We start from the raw sequence: 25,130 nt of genomic DNA, 5'->3' as shown, positions 1-25,130 counted from the left end.
AACACATGGTCACTTGCCCCTAAGGATCCAACCACTTCAACTGTATTGATCAGGTCTTCCACATTTGTTAAGATTAGATCAAGAGTTGCTGATCCCCTTGTTGCCTCTTCTACCTTCTGGACCATAAAATTATCTGCAAGGCAAGTGAGGAATTTGTTGGACTTTGTACTCTTGGCTGAGTTTGTTTTCCAGCAGATATCGGGATAATTGAAATCGCCCATGACTACTATATCTCTTCTTTGTGCCTGTTTGGTCAGCTGTTGACAGAAGGCTTCATCAAGTCCTTCATCCTGACTCGGAGGTCTGTAGTAGACACCCACGACAAGATCTTTTTGAGTCCCGGTTCCCTTGATTCTTATCCAGATGCTTTCAAGCTGGTTTCCCGGATTACAGTCTTGCATTTCTTCTGCAACGTAACTGTTTTTGACATATAAAGCTACTCCCCCTCCTCTCCCCTTTGTTCTATTTCTGTGAAAGAGGTTATAGCCCTCAATGGTTAAATTCCAGTGATGGGAGTCATCCCACCAGGTTTCAGTGATGCCTATGACATCGTATGTGTGGTGCTGTGCTAGGAGTTGGAGTTCGTCTTGCTTATTTCCCATGCTCTGAGCATTAGTGTAAAGACATGTAAGCCCCTGTGACCTCCCCTCGAACTGTTTATTTGGGATTATTGTGCTCTCTGTACTTGGTCCTTGCTGTGTTTGTGCAGCCCTCCGTTTAGCCTTACGGCGGTTCCCTGTGGTCGTGGGTAATATAGTGTTCGCCAGGCTGTTGTTCCCCTCCCCCAGTGGATTTAGTTTAAAGTGCGCCTGATGAGGTTTGTGAGTCTGTGTGCAAAAAGATGTTTTCCTACTTGTGTGAGATGCACCCCATCGCTTGCCAGTAGTCCATCCTCTTGGAAGAGTAGACCATGGTCAAGGAAGCCAAAATGCTCCTCTTGACACCATTTTCTGAGCCAGTTATTGACCTGTACTATTTTTCCGGCCCTTGTAGAGCCATGTCCTACAACGGGGAGGAGGGATGAAAAGATCACATGTACATTATACAGTTTTAGCTTTGTTCCCAGAGCTCGAAAATCATTTGTGATCTTTTGAAAAGTATGCCTAGCGGTGTCATTGGTACCTACATGAATCAACATAAGGTGGGGAGGGTGATGGGGCTTTAGGAGCCTGCTGAGCCTCTGAGTGATATGGTGTATTTTTGCCCCCGGGAGGCAGCATGTTTCTCGAGCCATCCCATCCGGTCTGGAAATGATGGCTTCCGTTCCTCTAAGGAGGGAGTCACCTACTACCAAGACCTGTTTCCTTTGAGGATTGACAGGGTCCCTTTTGTGCAAGACAGTGTGTATGTCCCCTGAAGAGTGTTCCTGTTGAAGTGAATCATGTAGGTGTAAAGTGTTGTCCTCCTCCTCAACATCCCCAGTGCATTCATCAATGACAATCCATTGAGATACATCCGAGAGCCCATTACTCTCCCAAGGATGTTCCTGTTGCTCCTGGTCTATGATTGGGGATGGAGCATTTGCATGATTACATAAGTGTGACTGTGGTGATGCACTGTCCCTGTCAGGGCTATCCCCTGCGCATTGATCCAGGATGGTCCACTGAGTGGTATCTAAGAAACTGTGGTCCTCCACAAGATGTGTTTCCTGATTGTATGTTAATGATGTAAGAATTTCAAATCTGTTGTGTAAATGCAGCTGAGCAGAGGAGTTCTGTGGAGGCTGCCTGGTCCTGCGTCTCCTTCTATGGGTGACCTCCTTCCAAGCCTGAGGGTTGTCTACCTTTGAGTTGATCTCCCCATAAGGTTCCTGATCATGGTCTTGGTGGTGTTGGTGTGATGCAGGCTGCTGATCTACAGCAGCGTGTTGTGCAGTGTCCAAGAAGAGCTCGAGTGCCTGAATGTCCTTAAGGGTCTTAATACGGTGCTCGAGCTGTTGGATCCTCTGCTCCATCAGAGTCATCTGTTTGCATTTGGAGCAGATGTAGTTGTCTAGTTTTTGTGTGAAAAAGCGGAACATGCCACAGCTGGTGCATGTGATGGGAATGTTTTGCTTTTGTTGCATCTCTTGGTGAGCGTGGTGGCCAAGTGGGATCTTTGTACAGTTAAGTAATATGCACGAACTTTATGTGCAGACTGCAACAAACCACGTCTTTGTGTATTTGTTTATGTTGCTTTGTTTCCTGTATGTACTGCAAAGGATAGTTAGTAAAGGTGCCTTTTCGCGCGCACCGTCAGGCGTGCGCGACACTGGCAAATAAAGCTTTTCCAGAAACTCAATTAACAGGGGACAATGCCTGCTGTCAATCAACTTAAGTACCTGGCTCTCTTTCAACACAACAGTCACACAACAGTTAGACTTTGACCACAGGAGCCAAGCCCAAACTCAGTTTAAAATCTTAGCCAAATCTTAGCCAAATCCTACCTGAAGCCAGGGAGCAAAAATGTCCTCCTGCTTCCTCTGCTTCTGCGAGAACCAACTGCCCTTCTGGGATCAGGCTCTGGCAGAAACTCACACTGGCAAATAAAGCTTTCCCAGAAACTCAATTAACAGGGGACAATGCCTGCTGTCAATCAACTTAAGTACCTGGCTCTCTTTCAACACAACAGTCACACAACAGTTAGACTTTGACCACAGGAGCCAAGCCCAAACTCAGTTTAAAATCTTAGCCAAATCTTAGCCAAATCCTACCTGAAGCCAGGGAGCAAAAATGTCCTCCTGCTTCCTCTGCTTCTGCGAGAACCAAAATATTGTATATTTTATACAATAAAATACTAATAATAATACCATATAATAATATTAATTATCTATATATATAAAAGAGTGATGGCATCACGGCGACCCACAAAACAACAAAACTACAGGCCCTCCAACCTCGAAATTTGACAACACAACCCATCATCCACGCCTCTAGGTTGATACAACAAAAAGAAAAGAAAAATAAAGTCCTAATTAGAGAGAGAGGAATAATTGCTTTTATCCAATTGCTGCCAGTTAGAAGGCTAAGCTCCTCCAACTTGGTCTCCTAGCAACCCAATAAAAAATAATAAAAAACACTAAAAATTAATACAATAAAATACTATAATAACAGAAAATAACTAAAAATAATACAAGAAAATAATAAAATATAATAAATAAAAATATAACTTACAATAAAATTAATAAAAAATTGCAAATAATGTAAAATAAAAATTACACAACAATTTTTAACCAATACCACCACCACTTTGCCACAGCAACGCGTGGCCGGGCACAGCTAGTCTGTTATATATTACATATATTACAGTATAGTGGTATAGTTCAATATAGTAATATATAATGCTAATATTGTGCTATGCTAATAATATAATATATTGTATGTACATACAGCTGCTCTGAGTCCCCTCTGGGGTGAGAAGGGCGGGATATAAATGTAGTAAACAAATGTAGCAAATGACTAAATAAATAATTTTAGACTTAGGCTCGCCCAGAGTCTGAAATGACTTAAAGGCACACAACAACAACAATCCTAATTAACCTAACTATCTCATTGGCCAAAAGCAGGTCCACACTTCCTATTGAAATCCTGATAGGTTTATGTTGGTTAAAATTGTTTTGATTTTTAAATATTGTATTGTTCTTTCATTGTTATTGATGTTGTTTATTTATTTATATTTATTTATTTATTTACATCATTTATATCCCGCCTTTCTCACCCCGAAGGGGACTCAGGGCGGATCACATTACACATATAGGCAAACATTCAATGCCTTTTAACATAGAACAAAGACAAACTAACATAGGCTCCCAGCGGGGCTCGAACTCATGACCTCCTGGTCAGAGTGATTCATTGCAGTTAATTGCACTGGCTTGCTCTCCCGCCTGCGCCACAGCCCGGGCCTGTTGTTGTTTTGCAATACAAATAAGATATGTGCAGTGTGCATAGGAATTTGTTCATTTTTTTTTTCAAATGATAATTCGGCCCCTCAACAGTCTGAAGGATTGTGGACCGGCCCTCTGCTTTAAAAGTTTGAGGACCCCTGATAAAGACCTTGTAAAGCTACAACTCCCAGGATGCCATAGCATTGAGCCATGGAAATTCAAACTATTCATGCTACATTGTAGAATCCCCCCGAAATCTCCTTGATGGCACACAATAACAATTATGCTTGTAGGGTTGCCAAGTGACACCGAGGAGAAGGCTCCGTACCTTTAATAGTTTGCAGAAGAGGGGATTTCAGCAGGTGTTGCTTGTTGCACAAGTTTCACTTATTGAAAGAGTTGTAGTTTGGTGAGGTGCCAGCACTTTTTGGACAGAGAAAGCTAAAGAGCATTTACAATTGCAACTCCTGGGATGCCATAGCATTGATCTGTGGCAATTAAAGTGGTATTGATGGATGAGTGTGGATGAACCCTAAGAGATGGCATTCTTTCTTTTTTTCTCCCCATAGTGTCTGGTAAGGTTTATATTTTCTGAAAGCGATTTTGCTAAAGAATAGACTCCTAAGCCCCCCGTCTGAGAAAGGCCCATTTCAAGTCTTTCAGAGGATTATGGTGGAGCTGCTTCTTCCAATCTTGCATTTACTGTTATTTTTCCTTCCTTTTAAAAATAATATCCAGAGAACAAGTAGCTCAACCTTCCTCTTTCATGTGGTCCTTTCCTTAAGAAATAACGTTCTCCTCCATTCATTCCTTGGGAGCACCAAACAGAAAGAGGATTAAAGAACCCCCTTGAATAATTCATTCACTTTCCATATATACTTTGCATGCCCTCTAATATTTCCCAGATGAAAAAGAGGATAGGTGTGGACAAGGAACATCAATGTGTAATCTACTTGAAGTTGGCACATAATAACATTTATAGTAGTAGGGTTGCCACGTGACATAAAGGAGAAGATGCTCAGACCTTTAATAATACAGTACAGTAGAGTCTCACTTATCCAACATAAATGGGCCGGCACAATATTGGATAAGCGGAAATGTTGGATAATAAGGAGGGATTAAGGAAAAGCCTATTAAACGTCAAATTACATTATGATTTTACAAATTAAGCACAAAAATATCATGTTTTACAAGAGAAAAAAAGCAGTTCAATACCCGATAAGGTTATGTAATAATTACTGTATTTACGAATTTAGCACCAAAACTTCGCAATATATTGAAAATTTGACTACAAAAACATTGACTACTAAAAGGCAAACTGCGTTGGATAATAGAGAACATTGAATAAGCAAAGGTTGGATAAGCGAGACTCTATATCTGTAGAAGAGGTGTCATTTGTCAGACCTTGCAAAACTGCAACTCCCAGGATTCCATAGCTAAACTTGGATTAAATCTGCATTGATACTATAGATCAATATCCACTGCCTCAGAGGTATGGATTCTCTTCTTTATACAGAAATTAGATATCTATGGACACGTCTACACTGTAGAATTAAAGTAGTTTGACCCTATTCTGCCTTAGCTCATGGGAGTTGTAGAATGTGGAATCCTGGGAGTTGCAGTTTTGCAAGGTCTGACAAATGACACCTCTTCTACAGATATAGAGTCTCGCTTATCCAACCTTTGCTTATTCAATGTTCTCTATTATCCAACGCAGTTTGCCTTTTAGTAGTCAATGTTTTTGTAGTCAAATTTTCAATATATTGCGAAGTTTTGGTGCTAAATTCGTAAATACAGTAATTATTACATAACCTTATCGGGTATTGAACTGCTTTTTTTCTCTTGTAAAACATGATATTTTTGTGCTTAATTTGTAAAATCATAATGTAATTTGACGTTTAATAGGCTTTTCCTTAATCCCTCCTTATTATCCAACATTTCCGCTTATCCAATATTGTGCCGGCCCATTTATGTTGGATAAGTGAGACTCTACTGTACTGTATTATTAAAGGTCTGAGCATCTTCTCCTTTATGTCACGTGGCAACCCTACTACTATAAATGTTATTATGTGCCAACTTCAAGTAGATTACACATTGATGTTCCTTGTCCACACCTATCCTCTTTTTCATCTGGGAAATATTAGAGGGCATGCAAAGTATATATGGAAAGTGAATGAATTATTCAAGGGGGTTCTTTAATCCTCTTTCTGTTTGGTGCTCCCAAGGAATGAATGGAGGAGAACGTTATTTCTTAAGGAAAGGACCACATGAAAGAGGAAGGTTGAGCTACTTGTTCTCTGGATATTATTTTTAAAAGGAAGGAAAAATAACAGTAAATGCAAGATTGGAAGAAGCAGCTCCACCATAATCCTCTGAAAGACTTGAAATGGGCCTTTCTCAGACGGGGGGCTTAGGAGTCTATTCTTTAGCAAAATCGCTTTCAGAAAATATAAACCTTACCAGACACTATGGGGAGAAAAAAAGAAAGAATGCCATCTCTTAGGGTTCATCCACACTCATCCATCAATACCACTTTAATTGCCACAGATCAATGCTATGGCATCCCAGGAGTTGCAATTGTAAATGCTCTTTAGCTTTCTCTGTCCAAAAAGTGCTGGCACCTCACCAAACTACAACTCTTTCAATAAGTGAAACTTGTGCAACAAGCAACACCTGCTGAAATCCCCTCTTCTGCAAACTATTAAAGGTACGGAGCCTTCTCCTCGGTGTCACTTGGCAACCCTACAAGCATAATTGTTATTGTGTGCCATCAAGGAGATTTCGGGGGGATTCTACAATGTAGCATGAATAGTTTGAATTTCCATGGCTCAATGCTATGGCATCCTGGGAGTTGTAGCTTTACAAGGTCTTTATCAGGGGTCCTCAAACTTTTAAAGCAGAGGGCCGGTCCACAATCCTTCAGACTGTTGAGGGGCCGAATTATCATTTGAAAAAAAAAAACGAACAAATTCCTATGCACACTGCACATATCTTATTTGTAGTGCAAAACAACAACAGGCCCGGGCTGTGGCGCAGGCGGGAGAGCAAGCCAGTGCAATTAACTGCAATGAATCACTCTGACCAGGAGGTCATGAGTTCGAGCCCCGCTGGGAGCCTATGTTTGTTTGTCTTTGTTCTATGTTAAAAGGCATCGAATGTTTGCCTATATGTGTAATGTGATCCGCCCTGAGTCCCCTTCGGGGTGAGAAAGGCGGGATATAAATGCTGTAAATAAATAAATAAATATAAATAAATAAACAACATCAATAACAATGAAAGAACAATACAATATTTAAAAATCAAAACAATTTTAACCAACATAAACCTATCAGGATTTCAATAGGAAGTGTGGACCTGCTTTTGGCCAATGAGATAGTTAGGTTAATTAGGATTGTTGTTGTTGTGTGCCTTTAAGTCATTTCAGACTCTGGGCGAGCCTAAGTCTAAAATTATTTATTTAGTCATTTGCTACATTTGTTTACTACATTTATATCCCGCCCTTCTCACCCCGAAGGGGACTCAGGCAATCAAGGCCAAGAACGAAAAATCAGCTGATGACCCAAAATGCAGACTGTGCAAGGAAACCGATGAAACCATGGATCATATCCTCAGCTGCTGTAAGAAAATCGCACAGACAGACTACAAACAGAGGCACAACCAAATGATCCATTGGAACTTATGCCTCAAGTACCGCCTCCCAGCAGTAAAGAACTGGTGGGATCACAAACCTGCAAAAGTATTGGAAAATGAACACGCAAAGATACTGTGGGACTTCCGAATCCAGACTGACAAAGTTCTGGAACACAACACACCAGACCTCATGATTGTGGAAAAGAAAAAGGTTTGGATCATTGATGTCGCCATCCCAGGTGACAGTCGCATTGAGGAAAAACAACAGGAAAAACTCAGCCGCTATCAGGACCTCAAGATTGACTCTGGCAGAAACCAGTGCAGGTGGTCCCGGTGGTGATGGGCACACTGGGTGCCGTGCCAAAAGATCTCAGCCGGCATTTGGAAACAATAGACATTGACAAAATCACAATCTGCCAACTGCAAAAGGCCACCCTACTGGGATCTGCACACATCATCCGAAAATACATCACACAGTCCTAGACACTTGGGAAGTGTTCAACTTGTGATTTTGTGATACGAAATCCAGCATATCTATCTTGTTTGCTGTGTCATAATAATAATAATAATAATAATAATAATAATAATAATAATAATAATAATAATAATAATAATATGGGTGGATGCAGTATTTTTTAACCATGCATTTTATCTGGAGAATATTTAAAGCCCTGCTAGATGGAAATGATGGAAAACAGAACCAAGACACTGTTAAAGAAATGATTAGATCATGACGACATTGCTCATGATTCCAAAGATGGAGGATTGCAGGCTGCCTAGTTATGGCAGTAATTTCTTTGTATGCATTTTGCAAGGATTACGCATCAGAAAAGGATGTCTGTTTTGGGCCCCATATCGGTATTTGCATGACCTCATCCTCACAAGTTTTACAGCCTCAGAAAGAAATGATTTGATGGATCTCTTTCTGAGATAAACTCTTTTCAGCATACCTTTTCAGCAAAAAGCAAGAACCAGGAATGTCCGTGGCATTGATATTAGCAAGGCAAGGCAGGTAATTTGGGAGGGGTATTCCCCTTGGATAGAACTGATGTACAAAATGTGACTATTATAGCAATATTGTAGCTAATCCCTACATACAATATCATTGGGCATGGACATACATTCATTGAATCCATGCATCTGTGTACCTAGTTGTAGTGCCAACCAGGGCAGTAACCTATGGTGTCACCCCCATGGACCTCCTCCTATTTCAGACCATGTTGCATTATGATAGCTATGTCCAATATGTACATGATGTTGCCATTGTTGCAATATTGTAGTTCATATGTAGAGGCATGCATGCAGGGCTATTGTGCATGGACGTACATTTCATCCATGCATCTGTGTACCTAGATTTGGTGCCAAACTAGTGTTGTAACCCATAGTGTCACCTATAGACATCTTCCTATTTCACACCATGTTGCAATATGGTAGCTATGTCCAATATGTACATTTATTTATTATTATTATTATTATTTCAATTATTTATACATCATGTTGCCATTGCTCCAATATTGTAGTTCATATGTAGAGGCAGGCATGCAGTGCCATTGTGCATACGCATACATTGCATCCATGTCTTGACATCCCAGGAGTTGGGGTCTTTCAAGGTGCATCCCAATGAACCTCTTCCCAAACCACACCACCACACAATACGTACAGAGTTATAATGTGGGAGTTGTAGTCCAAAAAGGAGATTTCCCATGCCCTACTTGTCCTTGGACTGGCTAGGGGATTTTGGGAACTGTAATCTAAAACAAAAACATGTTTTAAGGGTCCAAAAGACAGGTTCATTGCACTGGAGGATCTTGACACCCAATTTCCACATGGCAAGGCTCGTTTCCTCAAGACTTCCAATGCTTTTGCAGACCACCCATCTCAGTTCTCTTTATCCTCCTGAGCATGATGCACAGACATTGGCATGATGCGTATCGGCCGCACGTGAGGGATTGGATTTCGAGGGAACATGACATAATCCTTGTCCGAGAGAGAGAGAAGATGCTGAGCCGGCATGGGTGAAAAACTCAACACAGGCTAAATATAAAGGCCCAGCTCTGCCTTGTTTGTGTCTGCGGAGAGCTTTGCAACACCTCCGCAGACCCCACCTTCCCGGGGAACAGGTGCAACTCTCACAAAGCCGCTCCTAATCCCAAACCCATATGTCTCGAGTCTGGCTGTCAGTTCCCAAAGGGGAGCGCCTGGTGTGTAAACACAGCACCCCCTCCTCCATCTGGGACGGAGGGGGCCTTAATTACACACCTCCCAGCACCCGCCTTTGATCATAATTACGGCTCCTTTGCGGACTCCGCTGTGGTTGCTTTCAGGCTCAGAGGGGGAGGCTCTCCTTGGAGGGAAGGCATTACTGCCAGCATGATGTTTCGCTTTCTTTCCCAGGGGTGTTTACTCCCAGCCTGTCCTTTCTAGAATTCAGGAAAAGCATGAATTCCCACAATTTTATTTAAAAAATAGGATTTGCATGCAACAGTCCACCCCTAATTTCCAACTGTCAATCACTAGACACTTTCCAGCATTTCCATTGCTTGAATATTTGATGGCTGATTAGCTCTGACTGGGGACTTCATCACATAAAGCAGAGTCTGTTTAGTTGAAGTGGGAATGACTGTATATAGAGTTGTTTAAATGTAATTGAGTTATAGTGATGCAATGTGAGCTGGAGATTGCATCATGCACTGTCTGCTGTCCACTATGCGAGTGTGTAAAGAGTTAACTGTGTATTATTTTATTATTATTATTTATTTCAATTATTTATACCCCGCCCTTCTCACCCAAGGGTATTGCATCAGACAGCAGAGGTGGTTATAAATAGCTTACTGTGTTATCTGTTATCTCTCTGCCCTCTGCTCTTTTCCTCTCTGCACTCTGTATGTATATATCGTCTTGAGAGTTTTCCGTTTGTTAGTAAACCTTTTGTAGATAGCCAAACAGGCTTCAGCCTCGTTATTTGTGCCAGTGATTCTTCGTTAATCTTCTGCTGCATGTGTGTTTATCCAAACCATGCACTCTGACATGTATGGCCATCTGTCAGGGGTGCTTTGAATGCGACTTTCCTGCTTCTTGGCAGAATGGGGTGTTGGGAATTGACGAGCCGCTAAGCTCTAATCACCCCCTTTATGAGGTAAATTCCCATTAAAATAGCAGAGAAAAATGCAGTGGTGAGACTTACGCGGTGTGAGTTTTGGAAGGCCTCTGTGTATTCAGGAAGGCAAAGGAATGCAAAGTTAGCTTTAAAGTTTAAAAGCATTTATTGAGGTAAAAAGAAATCCATTGATGAATAGAAAAGGTCTTGAGCTAACTAGCTAATCTATCCTGTTCTAATACACATAGACGGATCAAAATAACAAAGGTATAGATAGCTACATCTTGACTAGTAGAGCGGACAGAGTGCATCATCTCTCTGGAACAAAGCAGGAAGCAGGAATGGCAGCCTCGTGGGTCGCTTCTTCTCTAGGGCCATAAACATTCCAAAAGCCAAATTGGGGAAGTTACATCAAAGCCCTAGGAGAGATCACATTTCTAAAGCATCAAAGGGTGGGGTTGACCTAAACAGGACATGAGGGAGGAAACAATAGTAAAGCCTAATCAAAGCAGGCATAGAACTGGGGAAGGTGTCCCTAACTCTTTTTTCTAGGCTTCCTATCTAACCATAGAGACTTAAGCAGCACAGGATGACATTTTTCCAAAATGGGGTTGGACTGGATGGCCCTTGAGGTCTCTTCCAACTCTACTATTCTATGATTCTATGATTCTATGTACCTTTGGCCACTTTGGCTGTCCTTACATAGACACTTTCCAGCTTGACCATTTCCTACTTGAGTATTTCGCAGCTGAACAGCTCTGGCTGGGGACTTCATTATATGTACCTTTAGCCACTTTGGCTGTCAATCAATAGACACTATCCTGCATTTCCACTGCTTGAATATTTGATGGCTGGACAGCTCTGACTGGGGACTTCATCACACCTATCTTTGCAAGCGTAGCAGATGCTAGCATCACAGGTGATCCACAGAGCCCCACACCACCCATCACACAATACACACTAGCTTCCAGTGGATCTCTGTTGATCAACTGTGTCAGAAGCATAATATGATGCTTCATCCACAACATAGGAGGCTTCCCATGTTCTGTTGCTCTTCTCCAAGCTAAGCATCCCCACATCCCTAAGCCACTCCTCAGGGGGATTCATGGTTTCTGGACACTTGACCATTTTGGTCACCCTTCTCTGGACACCTTTCAGCTTCCAGATTGGATATCATTGCACTGAATAGTATCTCCCACCTCGTTGCACAATGTTTTTGCCCTTGCTTGGACTGCACCAAGCAGAGCTCCTCCTCCTGACTGAAATTAGTGGTCACAGATGTGTGTGTTTGTGTGTGTGTGTGTGTGCGATCACCTGTGCACTGATCACAGGTGATCGCACACACATACACAGCTGGAGGAATGGCCCAGTGCTACATTTCTTCAAAGGAATCTACAAGTGTTGAACTGAATTAATTATACAGTGTAGATGCAGCCTTGGACACTATAATGTCCTCACACCTAGAACTGCTGAGTTTGCATTCCCATAATAACTAATTTTATTTACTTTATTTTTATATCCTGTTTTTCTGCTAGTAAGTAAAGCAGGCACGGGAAAACTTGGGCCCTCCAGGTGTTTTGGACTTCAACTCCTACAATTCCTAACAGCCTACCGGCTGTTAGGAATTGTGGGAGTTGAAGTCCAAAACACCAGGAGGGCCCAAGTTTGCCCATGCCTGAAATAGAGGCACTCGAGACAGCTAACTTTGCCAGCTCCTTTTCTCTTGGTGCCTAAACTGTATTACTCAACGCCCGAGAGAAGTGTGAAGTTATTGCAATGCTAGCAATTTGGGGGCCGAAGGAAAATTCCATTTAGGGGGGGCAACATTCATTAGTATTGGGGGTCATGATACCGTTTTGCCCCCATGAGTTTCCTTGGCATCTGAAGCTGGTGGCAAACTTTTTTCAGCGCCAGTCTGGACAATGGAGTTAGTCTTGATGAACAATAGGGTGCTTCAAGGTGTTGGCCAAACCAATGGGTCTTCACATAAGGGTCTGATACAGAGAACTGTGAAAAAGGACATTTCCAGGCAGCCCAGATCATATGAGATGAAACAGACCAAGGGAACCCAAAGGTTCTGATGCGAATTCATTGTGTGTCCCTCTCCCATTCTTCCCAGATCATTATGTGAGGATTGTGATCATTTCCTCTGGGAAAAATCAAATAAACAGCATTTGGATTATTTTGAAGTGTCTGTCAATTTATTGATCCACCTGGGAGAGGGAAGCATTCAAAAAGGAATGTGGTGTGTCTGGTGATAATGAACTGGGATGGATCCCCATATCTTCAGCTTCGGTCTGGACAATGGGGTTAGTCTTGATAAACAATAGGGTGCTTCAAGGTGTTGGCCAAACCAATGGGTCTCCACATAAGGGTCGCATTCAGAAAGGAATGGGGTGTGTCTGGTGATAATGAACTGGGATGGGTCCCCATATCTTCAGCTTCGGTCTGGACAATGGAGTTAGTCTTGATAAACAATAGGGTGCTTCAAGGTGTTGGCCAAACCAATGGGTCTCCACATAAGGGTCGCATTCAGAAAGGAATGGGGTGTGTCTGGTGATAATGGACTGATAATGGAATGGATACTTTATTTTTACATCCTGCCTTTTTGCTAGTAAGTAGAGCAGGCATGGGCAAACTTGGGTCCTCCAGGTGTTTTGGACGTCAACTCCCACAATTCCTAACAACCGATCTGAAGCTGGTGGCAACCTTTTTTCAGCGTCAGTCTGGACAATGGAGTTAGTCTTGATAAACAATAGGGTGCTTCAAGGTGTTGGCCAAACCAATGGGTCTCCACATAAGGGTTGCATTCAAAAAGGAATGGGGTGTGTGGTGATAATGGACTGATGATGGAATGGATACTTTATTCTTACATCTTGCCTTTCTGCTAGTAAATAGAGCAGGCACGGACAAACTTGGGCCCTCCAAGTGTTTTGGACTTCAACTCCCACAATTCCTAACAGCCTACCGGCTGTTAGGAATTGTGGGAGTTGAAGTCCAAAACACTTGGAGGGCCCAAGTTTGCCCATGCCTGAAGTAGAGGCCCTTGACAGCTAACTTTGCCAGTTCCTTTTCTCTCTGTGCCTAAACTGTATTACCAAGCACCCGAGAGAAGTGCGAAGTTATTGCAATGCTAGCAATTTGGGGGCTGAAGGAAAATTCCATTTAGGGGAGCAACATTCATTAGTATTGGAGGTCATGATACCCTTTCGCCCCCGTGAGTTTCCTTGGCATCTGAAGCTGGTGGCAACCTATTTTCAGCGTCAGTCTGGACAATGGAGTTAGTCTTGATAAACAATAGGGTGCTTCAAGGTGTTGGCCAAACCAATGGGTCTCCACATAAGGGGCACATTCAGAAAGGAATGGGGTGTGTCTGGTGATAATGGACTGAGGATGGAATGGATACTTTATTCTTACATCTTGCCTTTCTGCTAGTAAATAGAGCAGGCATGGGCAAACTTGGGCCCTCCAAGTGTTTTGGACTTCAACTCCCACAATTCCTAACAGCCTACCGGCTGTTAGGAATTGTGGGAGTTGAAGTCCAAAACACTTGGAGGGCCCAAGTTTGCCCATGCCTGAAGTAGAGGCCCTTGACAGCTAACTTTGCCAGTTCCTTTTCTCTCTGTGCCTAAACTGTATTACCAAGCACCCGAGAGAAGTGCGAAGTTATTGCAATGCTAGCAATTTGGGGGCCGAAGGAAAATTCCATTTAGGGGGGGGCAACATTCATTAGTATTGGGGGTTATAATACCCTTTGGCCCCTCTGAGTTTCCTTGGCATCTGAAGCTGGTGGCACACTTTTCTCGGAGGTCCGGCACGGCATTTGTGGTGGAAGGTTCCACGAGGCCAAGCCTTCTTGTCCCCCCCCCCCCCCCCGGCCCCATTCTCCTCTCTAATGCCCTCCAAGCCTTTCCTGGCCGGGGTCCACATTCCCCAGCTGAGCCACAAAGAGCGCTTGCAATTTCACGCGGCCCCTTCCTTGTCCAATCTTGGCCCGTCCCTTCTGTTATTTTCTGTTCTATGGCAAGGAGGAGCCCAGCAAAGAGGACAAATGGGCCCGGGGCATGTCGCAAGGAAGGATCATGTGGAAGGGATCTTTCCAAACAGAGCGTCTCCGATTCCCCCGCATTCCTTCGTGGCATGGATGGCCCTGGCAGTGCCTTGAACCAAGGGGCGGGCAAAGAATAGGGCAGAAGGAGGCCTTGGCCACCCCCAAGAAGAATCCTGCCCCCTCCCAAGATGGATTTCGAGCATTGCAGAGAGTGAGACAAAGAATGCGTCTACAATGTAGAATTAACACTATGGTATCACTTGAACTAGGAGCCCCGGTGGCGAAGTGTGTTAAAGCACTGAGCTGTTGAACTTGCAGATTGAAAGGCCACAGGCTCAAATCCCGGGAGCAGAGTGAGCTCCAGCTGTTAGCCCCAGCTTCTGCCAACCTAGCAGTTCTAAAACATGCCAATATGAGTAGATCAATAGGAACCGCTCCGGCGGGAAGGTAACGGCGCTCCATGCAGTCATGCCAGTGGCCACATGACCTTGGACGTGTCTAAGGACAACGCCAGCTCTTCAGCTGGAGATGAGCACCAACCCAAGAGTCAGACACGTCTGGATTTAACGTCAGGGGAAACCTTACCTATCACTTGAACTGTCATAGCTCCATGCTATAGAACCACAGGAGTTGTAGTTTAACTATGTTTTTAGCTTTTTCTGTCAAAGGCAGCAAACTACAACTCCCAGGATTGCATAGCACTGAGCCATAGCAGTTAAAGTGTTGCCAAACTGCATTAATCCTACAGTGTACACCCACAGAGACATATTTTTGGGAAGGCTGTTCATTGCCTATTCTTGCAAGGCTATGGGTCGGACTAGATGCCCCTTGTGGTCCCTTCCAACTCTAACACTATACAGTAGAGTCTCACTTATCCAACACTCACTTATCCAACGTTCTGGATTATCCAACGCATTTTTGTAGCCAATGTTTTCAATACATCGTGATATTTTGGTGCTAAATTCGTAAATACAGTAATTACTACATAGCATTACTTCGTATTGAACCACAGTAGAGTCTCACTAATCCAAGCTAAACGGGCAAGCAGAACGTTGGCTAAGTGAATATCTTGGATAATAAGGAGGGATTAAGGAAAAGCCTATTAAACATCAAATTAGGTTATGAGTTTACAAATTAAGCACCAAAACATCATGTTATACAACAAATTTGACAGAAAAAGCAGTTCAATACGCAGTAATGTTATGTTGTAATTACAGTAGAGTCTCACTTATCCAACATAAACGGGCCGGCAGAATGTTGAATAAGCAAATATGTTGGATAATAAGGAGGGATTAAGGAAAAGCCTATTAAACATCAAAATAGGTTATGATTTTACAAATTAAGCACCAAAACATCATGTTATACTACAAATTTGACAGAAAAAGTAGTTGATTACACATTAATGCTACGTAGTAATTACTGTATTTACAAATTTAGCATCAAAATATCACAATGCATTGAAAACATTGACTACAAAAATGCGTTGGATAATCCAGAACGTGGGATAAGTGAGTGTTGGATAAGTGAGACTCTACTGTACAGTAATTACTACATAGCATTACTGTGTATTGAACTACAGTAGAGTCTCACTTATCCAAGCTAAACGGGCTGGCAGAACGTTGGATAAGCGACTATCTTGGATAATAAGGAGGGATTAAGGAAAAGCCTATTAAACATCAAATTAGGTTATGATTTTACAAATTAAGCACCAAAACATCATGTTAGACAACAAATTTGACAGAAAACGTAGATCAATACGCAGTAATGTTATGTTGTAATTACTGTATTTACGAATTTAGCACCAAAATATCATGATGTATTGAAAACATTGACTACAAAAATGGCTTGGATAATCCAGAAGCTTGGATAAGCGAGGCTTGGATAAGTGCGACTCTACTGTACTTTTTCTGTCAAATTTGTTGCATAACATGATGTTTTGGTGCTTAATTTGTAAAATCATAACCTAATTTGATGTTTAATAGGCTTTTCCTTAATCCCTCCTTATTATCCAACATATTCACTTATCCAACATTCTGCTGGCCCGTTTATGTTGGATAAGTGAGACTCTACTGTACTTTAAAAACTTCTTCACATCTGGCACACTAGCATTTGCTGTGTTAGCATTCCCCCAACGTGCATCCACACTGTAGAATGAATGCAGTTTGACACCACTTTCGTTACAACTCCCATGGCTATATATCCCTGGGAGTTGTAGTTTGAAGAGGTGTCAGTATTCTGTGGTAGAGAAGGCTGGAAGCATTCCATAGTGATGTCAAACTGATTTAAATCTACAGTTTAGATTTTTTTTTGTGTGTCAGGACCAACTTGAGAAAGTTGCTTCTAGTGTGAGAATTGGCTGTCTGCAAGGATGTTGCCCAGGGAAGCCTGGATGTTTTGATGTTTTTACCATCCTTGTGGGAGGCTTCTGGAGCTGACAGAGGGAGCTCATCCGCGCTCTCCTCAGGTTGGATTCAAACTGACAACCTTCAGGTCAGCAACCCAACCTTCAAGTCAGCAGTCCTGCCGGCACAAGGGTTTAACCCACTGCACCACCAGGGGCTCCTTACAGTTTAGATGCAAGCTCAGTATCATTTGGATGCTTGTCTCTCTAGAGCCATGGGCAAACTTTGGCTCTCCTGGTGTTTTGGACTTCAACTCCCACAATTCCTAACAGCCGGTAGGCTGTTAGGAATTGTGGGAGTTGAAGTCCAAAACACCAGGAGAGCCAAAGTTTGCCCATGCCTGATCTAGATGCTTATGGTTTCAATGCTAGAGTTGTTATTTGGAGGACAATTTCCTCAAACTCACCCTCCTTCCCTGAAACTCTATCCCCGGTCTGTCCAGACTGTATGAGCCTATATTAAGCTAAAGGAATATTTGAAATGCTCTTGCAAACATTACATTTTCTTTTAAACATATGTTTCCAGGTCTGCAGCACTTCAACATGTGACAAAGCATAAATAAGGTTGCTGTGAGTTTTTTGGGGGGCTGTATGACCCTGTTCCCATAGCATTCTCTCTTGATGTTTCACCTGCATCTGTGGCTGGCATCCTCAGAGGTTTGTTCAGAGGTCTGTTGGAAATGAGGCAAGTGGAGTATACACATATCTATGGAGTGTCCAGGGTGGGGGAAAGGAACCTTGTCTGTTAAAAGCAAGTGTAAATATTGCAATTGGCAATTAGCATTAAGTAGCCTTGAAGCTGCAAAGTCAATCAGTGAGGGTGTCTGCATAGAGGTAGCCTGGCTGTTGTTGCCAGGAGACATCCTCTGTTTGGGATGAACCATCATGTCAGGATACACAAAGAAGCCATTGAAATCCACAAGAAGCATGTGGACAATTTCAACTGAAAGGAGGAAACCATGAAAATGAACAAAATCTAGCTACCAATATTTTAATAAACACCAGAATCAAGACAGTAATTAATAATAATGCTAATTATTATAATAATACTTATTATTATTATTATTATTATTAGTAGTAGTAGTAGTAGTAGAAGATTATTATTATTATTGTTGACACAACGACGTTGTATGACACAGCAAATAAGATAGGTATGCTGGATTTCGTTTCACAAAACCACAAGTCGAACACTTCCCAAGTGTCTAGGACTGTGTAATGTATTTTCGGATGATGCGTGCAGATCCCAGTAAGGTGGCCTTTTGCAGTTGGCAGATCGTAATTTTGTCAATGTCTATTGTTTCCAAATGCCGGCTGAGATCTTTTGGCACGGCACCCAGTGTGCCCATCACCACTGGGACCACCTGCACTGGTTTCTGCCAGAGTCTTTGAAGTTCAATCTTGAGGTCCTGATAGCGGCTGAGTTTTTCCTGTTGTTTTTCGTCAATGCGACTGTCACCTGGGATGGCAACATCAATGATCCAAACCTTGTTCTTTTCCACAACTGTGATGTCTGGTGTGTTGTGTTCCAGAACTTTGTCAGTCTGGATTCGGAAGTCCCACAGTATCTTTGCGTGTTCATTTTCCACAATCTTTGCAGGTTTGTGATCCCACCAGTTCTTTACTGCAGGGAGGTGGTACTTGAGGCATTATTATTATTATTATTATTATTATTATTATTATTATTATTATTATTATTATACACAGGGAACAAGCCCAATATAATCACATAAAATCATAAAATAACCATTTAGACATCAGACAACACAATTTAAAAACAATTTAAACAAGTCATAGTTAAGGAACATCACTCAGAAATGGGAATTCCAGACAGCAAATCACCATGTCCCAGTTAACACCTCAAAAACAAACGATGCCTCCAGGCAACAACAGCCAACAAATACCCTCACTAATTGACTTTGCAGCTAATTGACTTTGCTTCAAACACACAACAGTTTTTCTCCCACCTTGGACATTCCACTGGTATATATACACTCTACTTGCCTCATTTATCATAGAATCATAGAATCATAGACTAGTAGAGTTGGAAGAGACCTCATGGGCCATCCAGTCCAACCCCATTCTGCCAAGAAGCAGGAAATCGCATTCAAAGCACTCCTGACAGATGGCCATCCAGCCTCTGCTTAAAAGCCTCCAAAGAAGGAGCCTCCACCACAGTCCGGGGCAGAGAGTTCCACTGCTGAACAGCCCTTCTCACAGTGAGGAAGTTCTTCCTAATGTTCAAGTGGAATCTCCTTTCCTGTAGTTTCCAACAAACCTCTGAGGATTCCAGCCACAGATGCAGGTGAAACGTCAGGAGAGAATGCTGCTGGAACATAGCTATACAGCCCAAAAAATTCAAAGCAACCCAGTGATTCCAGCCATGAAAGCTTTTGACAACACATTCAAATATAAATACATAGTGAAGATACCCATAGGGACAATTTTGGATATTGGAGTATTTTGGTTTTACTGCTCAACCTGTATACTGCCCAAGGGTCTTCATGTTTAACTCACTTCTGGTGCAGGGAATGCATAAGCTAATGGAATCATAGAGTTGGAAGGGAACTCAAAAGGCCATCTAGCCCAGCCCTCGACCTATGCAGGGATTCTCCATTTAGCCTTCTTTCAAGATACTTAAAAGATTTAGCTATGGGAGATGGACAAAATGTAGCCCAATTCCAATAGTAATAGCACCCAAAACGATTTATTATGAACTTGAGATATATACATACACACACACACACACACACACACACACAGCCTCTCCATCTCCAGGCTTCGCACATTTGCCCATACTTGAAAACAGGCAAATGTGAGTAGATCGATAGGTACTGCTCTGGCAGGAAGGTAACATTACTCCGTGCAGTCATGCCTGCCACATGACCTTGCAGGTGTCTATGGACAATGCCGGCTCTTCAGCTTAGACATAGCACCAACCCCCATGAATAGACTTAATGTCTGGTGAAAACCTATACGTAAAATCAGGAAGGCTAATGGCCAATGTGGTTTGTAGGAATGGAATGAATATTTCAATTCTCTGATTGAAAAATGGGTTTCCTTTCCACAACAGTTGAGAAACATCACTGGGGAAAAATAATAAAACACTGACCATTTTGCATCCGTTTCCCTTACTATTTGCATGTCCCAGGAACATATTTTTCTTTGCAAAAAGCCTGATTTCTGTGTAGAAAATCTTTTTCTGCATTCAAAGCCTCTTTTTTTGGGGGGGGGGGGGGGGTTCAAGAGTTTCAAGTTTTGATCCCACTCTAAATAAATCCATTCAATCAATGGAAATGTGTTACACTCACCAGTTAGTTCAAAGTGTCTACTTTCATAGGGAATGCAACTCCTAGCATCCCTGTTCCTGCCTATGTTCTCAAAAAATTGTTGGGAGTTAGAGTCCAAAGTTATCTGAATAGCTTGACTTTGGTCCATTTTTGATTTCAGGCAAAAACAAGTTTCTAGGCTGTAGTATGGAGTAAATTTTGGACACGTGTGGCCCTCCAGATGTTCTTCAACTGCAGTTCCCAGCAGTCTTCACCATTGGATGCGCTAGTTAAGGCTGCTGGGACATGTAGTCCAAAACATTTGCTAGATAGCATGATGCACATCATGCTGCACATATCTAGGATCTATGGAAAAGTCTTTCTTGGTCAAAAACGAAGAATGCTAAACAACTGTGAATCTCAGAACTTGGTGTTCGAACCAGCACTCAAAACAATGAAAACATAATTACAAAATACATGAAACTAACAGAGCTGGGCTTAAGACAGAAATCTAGGCTGGATAATGTGAGTGAGATGCTTGCAAGCAGCACAGCTCCTGAGCATGTGCAAAGGATTTCTCGTGCCACCAAATAGCTGCCATCAGCCCTTCAAGAAAAGTCACACAAACCAAGTCTTCCAACTGACCCACTCCCAACATTAGTTAAAAAATGAAAACTTTTCCACTGCAAAGTCTCTGTGAAATGAATGCTGTGCCACTTTGCTATGGCTTGATGTTATGGGAGCACGGGAGTTGTAGTTTTACCAGGTATTTAGCCTCTTTCGCCAATGAGTGCTGATTCCTCACCAAACTGCAACTCCCAGAATTTCAGAGTATTGATCCAGGGCAGTTCAAGTGGTGCCATCCCGCATTAATTCTATAGTGAAGATGCTCCCTTACAGGTTGCTTTGTGCAGCATCTTAACGACACAACTTCTTGCCAAAAGGTATGAGGGTCATGGACACGAATACAGGTGGATAATTTGAGCTTTGAAAGGGTCTGTCTACAGAAGTGGAGACAAATAAGTGATAACCCATTGACTTGCCCTTTAACTCCTATACGAAAACCAAATGGTGAACCAGATGTGGATTTTGGTCTGATCCAGCCTGGTCTTCCTATTAGAAATAAGCCATTGCAAGCTGGACTCTCTATGGGATGTCTAAAGTGGTTCATTACAAGGAAAGCTTAGCATTCAGTTGCATGAAAGAAATTGCTTTCCCTCCCACAAGTGAATGGGTTCACATGGGGGGCGGGGAGCATTAGACATACTTGATATAAATCCATTAGATTCAATGGGGCTTAAGTTGCAATGGGTCTATTCTAAGCTTTGGAATGTCTCTTGGTGGTCAGAAGAGATTCCAGAATTGGGCCAACAATTCCTTTACATATGTTGTTGAAAAATGTCATGGTTTTAATCGCTGTGCTGTGCTGAATTTATCAGGCTGTATGACCATGTTCTAGTAGCATTCCCTCCTGACATTTCACCTGCATCTGTGGCTAATGGCATCCTCAGAGGTCTGTTGGAGGTGAGGCAAGTGGAGTGTATATGTACCTGTGGAATAATGTCCAGGGTGGGAGAAAGAACCCTTGTCTGTTTGAAAGAAGTATAGTGGTAGCATAGAGGTAGCCTGGCTATTATTGCCTAAACAATAATATCCCAAAAAGAGGGTGCCTTTGGGCAACAACAGCCAGGCTACCTCTACCTCTGATTGACTTTGCAGATTCATGACCACTCATGGTATTCAAGCTTGCTAATTACAATATTCACACTTGCTTTATTTTATGATGTGTTATACTTTTATCAATGTATTTGTTGTTTACATGATTTTAATATGTTGTAAGCTACTTTGGGTTTCGTGAGGGAGAAAAGTGGGATATACCTAAAGAATAATAATAATAAATTATTATTATTATTATTTACACAGACAAGGGTTCTTTTCCCATCCTGGATATTCCACAGGTATATCTACACCCCACTTGCCTCATTTGTAACAGACCTCTGAGGATGCCATTAGCCACAGATGCAGGTGAAATGTCAAGAGAGAATGCTACTAGAACATGGCCATACAGCTTGAAAAACTTACAGCAACCCAATGACTCCTTCATATGTGGCAAGCAACTGATTCAGATGACCCATGACATCCAAGGCTGGGAAAAGGATGTTATCTGGACTCAGTTTCCCCAAAATCCACAAGTCAGAATGGCCTCTGGATTCTGTAATTGCAATGCGTCTATATTCTACACTTTGGAATGTATATTGGTGGCCTAAAGAGATTCTAGATTTGGGCCAATGACTCCTTTACATGTAGTTAGCAACCGATTCAGAGGTCCAAGACATCCAAGACTGGGAAACGGACTTTATCTGGACTCCAGTTCCCTGGATCCACTTCCACTACTTAGAATGACCAACGGATTCTGGGATTGCAATGGATTTATTTTAAGCTTTGGAATATATATCAGTGGCCTAGAGAGATTTTAGACTTGGGCTAATGAGTCCTTTACATGTGGCTAGCAACAGATTCAAATGACCAAGACATCCAAGGCTGGGAAAGGGATGTTAATATCTGGATGCCAGTTCCCCAAATCCACGGGTCAGAATGGCCACTGGATTCTAGGATTGCAATCTATATATATAAAAATGTAATGTGCATAATTAGGACTGAGTTAACAACAAAACCACTAGGTCAAATCACACCAAATTTGGCCACAAAACTAATAACCTTCCAAGGAGTGACCATCAAAAAAAGATAACACCATGCCCATATATAGAAAGTGGCCAGGCTTTTAAGCGGCAGGACTATTCAGTGCAATTCAAGCTGGCCAAACAAGGATTCCCCTACATAGGAAGTAGCCAGGCTTCAAAGCAGCTCTTTGATTGAGGATGCTACTCCAGCTCGCCAAACAAGCATTCCCCTAGGCAGAGCCGGCCCTAGGTAATTTTCAAGTGTAGGCGAACAGAATTGTGCCCCCCCTCAAAAAAACCAATCACTGAAAAATAAAAGCGTTGGATAAGCGAAAATGTTGGATAATAAGGAGGGATTAAGGAAAAGCCTATTAAACATCAAATTACATTAAGATTTTAAAAATTAAGCACCAAAACATCATGTTTTACAACAAATCAACTGAAAAAGCAGTCTCGACTGCGCCCCCATATGTTTTGCGCCCCAAGCGACCGCTTAATTTGCCTCATTGTTGGACCGGCTCTGCCCCTAGGTATGACACAGCCAGGCATTGAAGCTGCAAGGCTGTTCAGTGCAATTCAACCAGACCAACAAAGGATTAACCTTGGTAGAAGGCAGCCAGGCTTTGAAGCAGCGATACTACTCTGTACTATTGAAGCTGACCAACCAAAGATTCCCCTAGGTAGCAAGCAGCCAGGCTTTGAAGCAGAAAGACTATTCATTGCAATTCTAGCAGCCCAAAAAAACATTCCCCTAGAACACAAGTACCCAGGCTCCCAAGCAGCAAGCCTATTTATTTATTTATTTTATTTTATTTCCAACATTTATATCCCGCCCTTCTCACCCGAAGGGACTCAGGGCGGCATACAAAATTGGCAACAATTCGATGCCTATACATAATTAAAACAGCAATGAAAATCCAATAAAACAATTAAAACAATATAAAAATATAAAATATGATTAAAATATTACAATAATATGATAAAAATCCATTCCTCCAAAATCCACGTGCTGTAGCCGTAAATCAGTCCGGGTCGTCTTTATCATTTAATCTTCAAAAGCCTGGGCACATAGCCATGTTCCGTTGCATTCCAGCTCAACAAACAAGGATTCCCATAGGAAGAAAATGACCAGGTTTTGAGGCTGCAAGGCTATTCACTACTATTCCACCTGTCCAACAAAGGATTCCCATAAGCCACAGCAACGCGTGGCCGGGCACAGCTAGTGAGTCTATATTCTAAGCTTTGGAATGTATATTAGTGGCCAAAAGAGATTCCAGAATTGGGTGAATGGCTCTTCCATAACTGGTTCGGACTACCAAGAGAGCCAAAATGTGGAACAGGGATTTAATCTAGACTCCACTGGTTAGGATGGTCTTGATTATGGGACCTGTAGTCTTCCCAAACAAGCTCTCCCCAGGAAGGTGTTTTTCTTTGCTGGTAGGAGCCCAACTCTTTTCTCGTTTTCTGTCACCATCTGCCCCAAAGGCACGGTTTTCTGCGACTTCCCCTGATATTTACAGAACACACAGAGCCACGCGGCTGCCAAGGAGGAGAAAAGTGGACGGATGCCAGCCTGCCTGCCACAAGTGGAACAATGACTAATTGGGGAGCCAAAAATAATATTCGACTCCGGAGAGCGTGAAGCGAGAGAAATAAAAATATATGTATTTCTTTCGACACACACACACAAGCAAATGCAGACATGACAACCCAACCCTGGACAGCTGCGGCCATCTGATAGCGGGAGAGATAGAATGACACACGGCGAGGAATGGAAGGGAAGAAGCCACAGAAGGACTCACCGCTGGAGGTAGGCTTCGGGGCAGCATTTCAAGGTGGGGTACGGGGCCGGTTCGAAACTCATGGCCCCTCCGGAGGGAAATGGAGACACGTCCCCTCTCCGCCGATATAAGGAGGTCAGCCGGCCAAAGCCACCAGGGTCAAGTGTCCTTTGGAGATGTGATCCCCCCCCCCAGCCAGAGCTCTTGTACACTTGCCAAAGGGAGGGGCCTGCAAGGGGTCTGGCCAATGGGGTTGGCCCTAGACACCCCCCTTCTCCTCTCCAATGGCATGGCACATGTCACTCTCTCTGGGCCATGGAGCATCTTGGGCTAAGGTTCAGTCCCCTGCTTTGCTTGGATG

General features: G+C 42.6%; 1 protein-coding gene across 1 annotated transcript in view; it reads right to left on the bottom strand.

The window, feature by feature from the left end:
- Positions 1-24,929, bottom strand: part of tp63 (tumor protein p63) — a 237,765-nt gene extending 212,836 nt beyond the window's left edge. The window contains exon 1 of the mRNA XM_062976930.1: positions 24,791-24,929. Coding sequence (XP_062833000.1) covers positions 24,791-24,852 — 62 coding nt within the window. The 5' untranslated portion in view covers positions 24,853-24,929. The remainder of the gene's footprint in view (positions 1-24,790) is intronic.
- Between the last annotated feature and the right edge of the window lie 201 nt (positions 24,930-25,130).

Source organism: Anolis carolinensis, chromosome 3, assembly GCF_035594765.1.
Source record: "Anolis carolinensis isolate JA03-04 chromosome 3, rAnoCar3.1.pri, whole genome shotgun sequence".
Lineage (NCBI taxonomy): Eukaryota > Metazoa > Chordata > Lepidosauria > Squamata > Dactyloidae > Anolis > Anolis carolinensis.
Note: the sequence above shows the minus strand (reverse complement) of the source record. Positions and strands in the feature narration are given on the sequence as shown.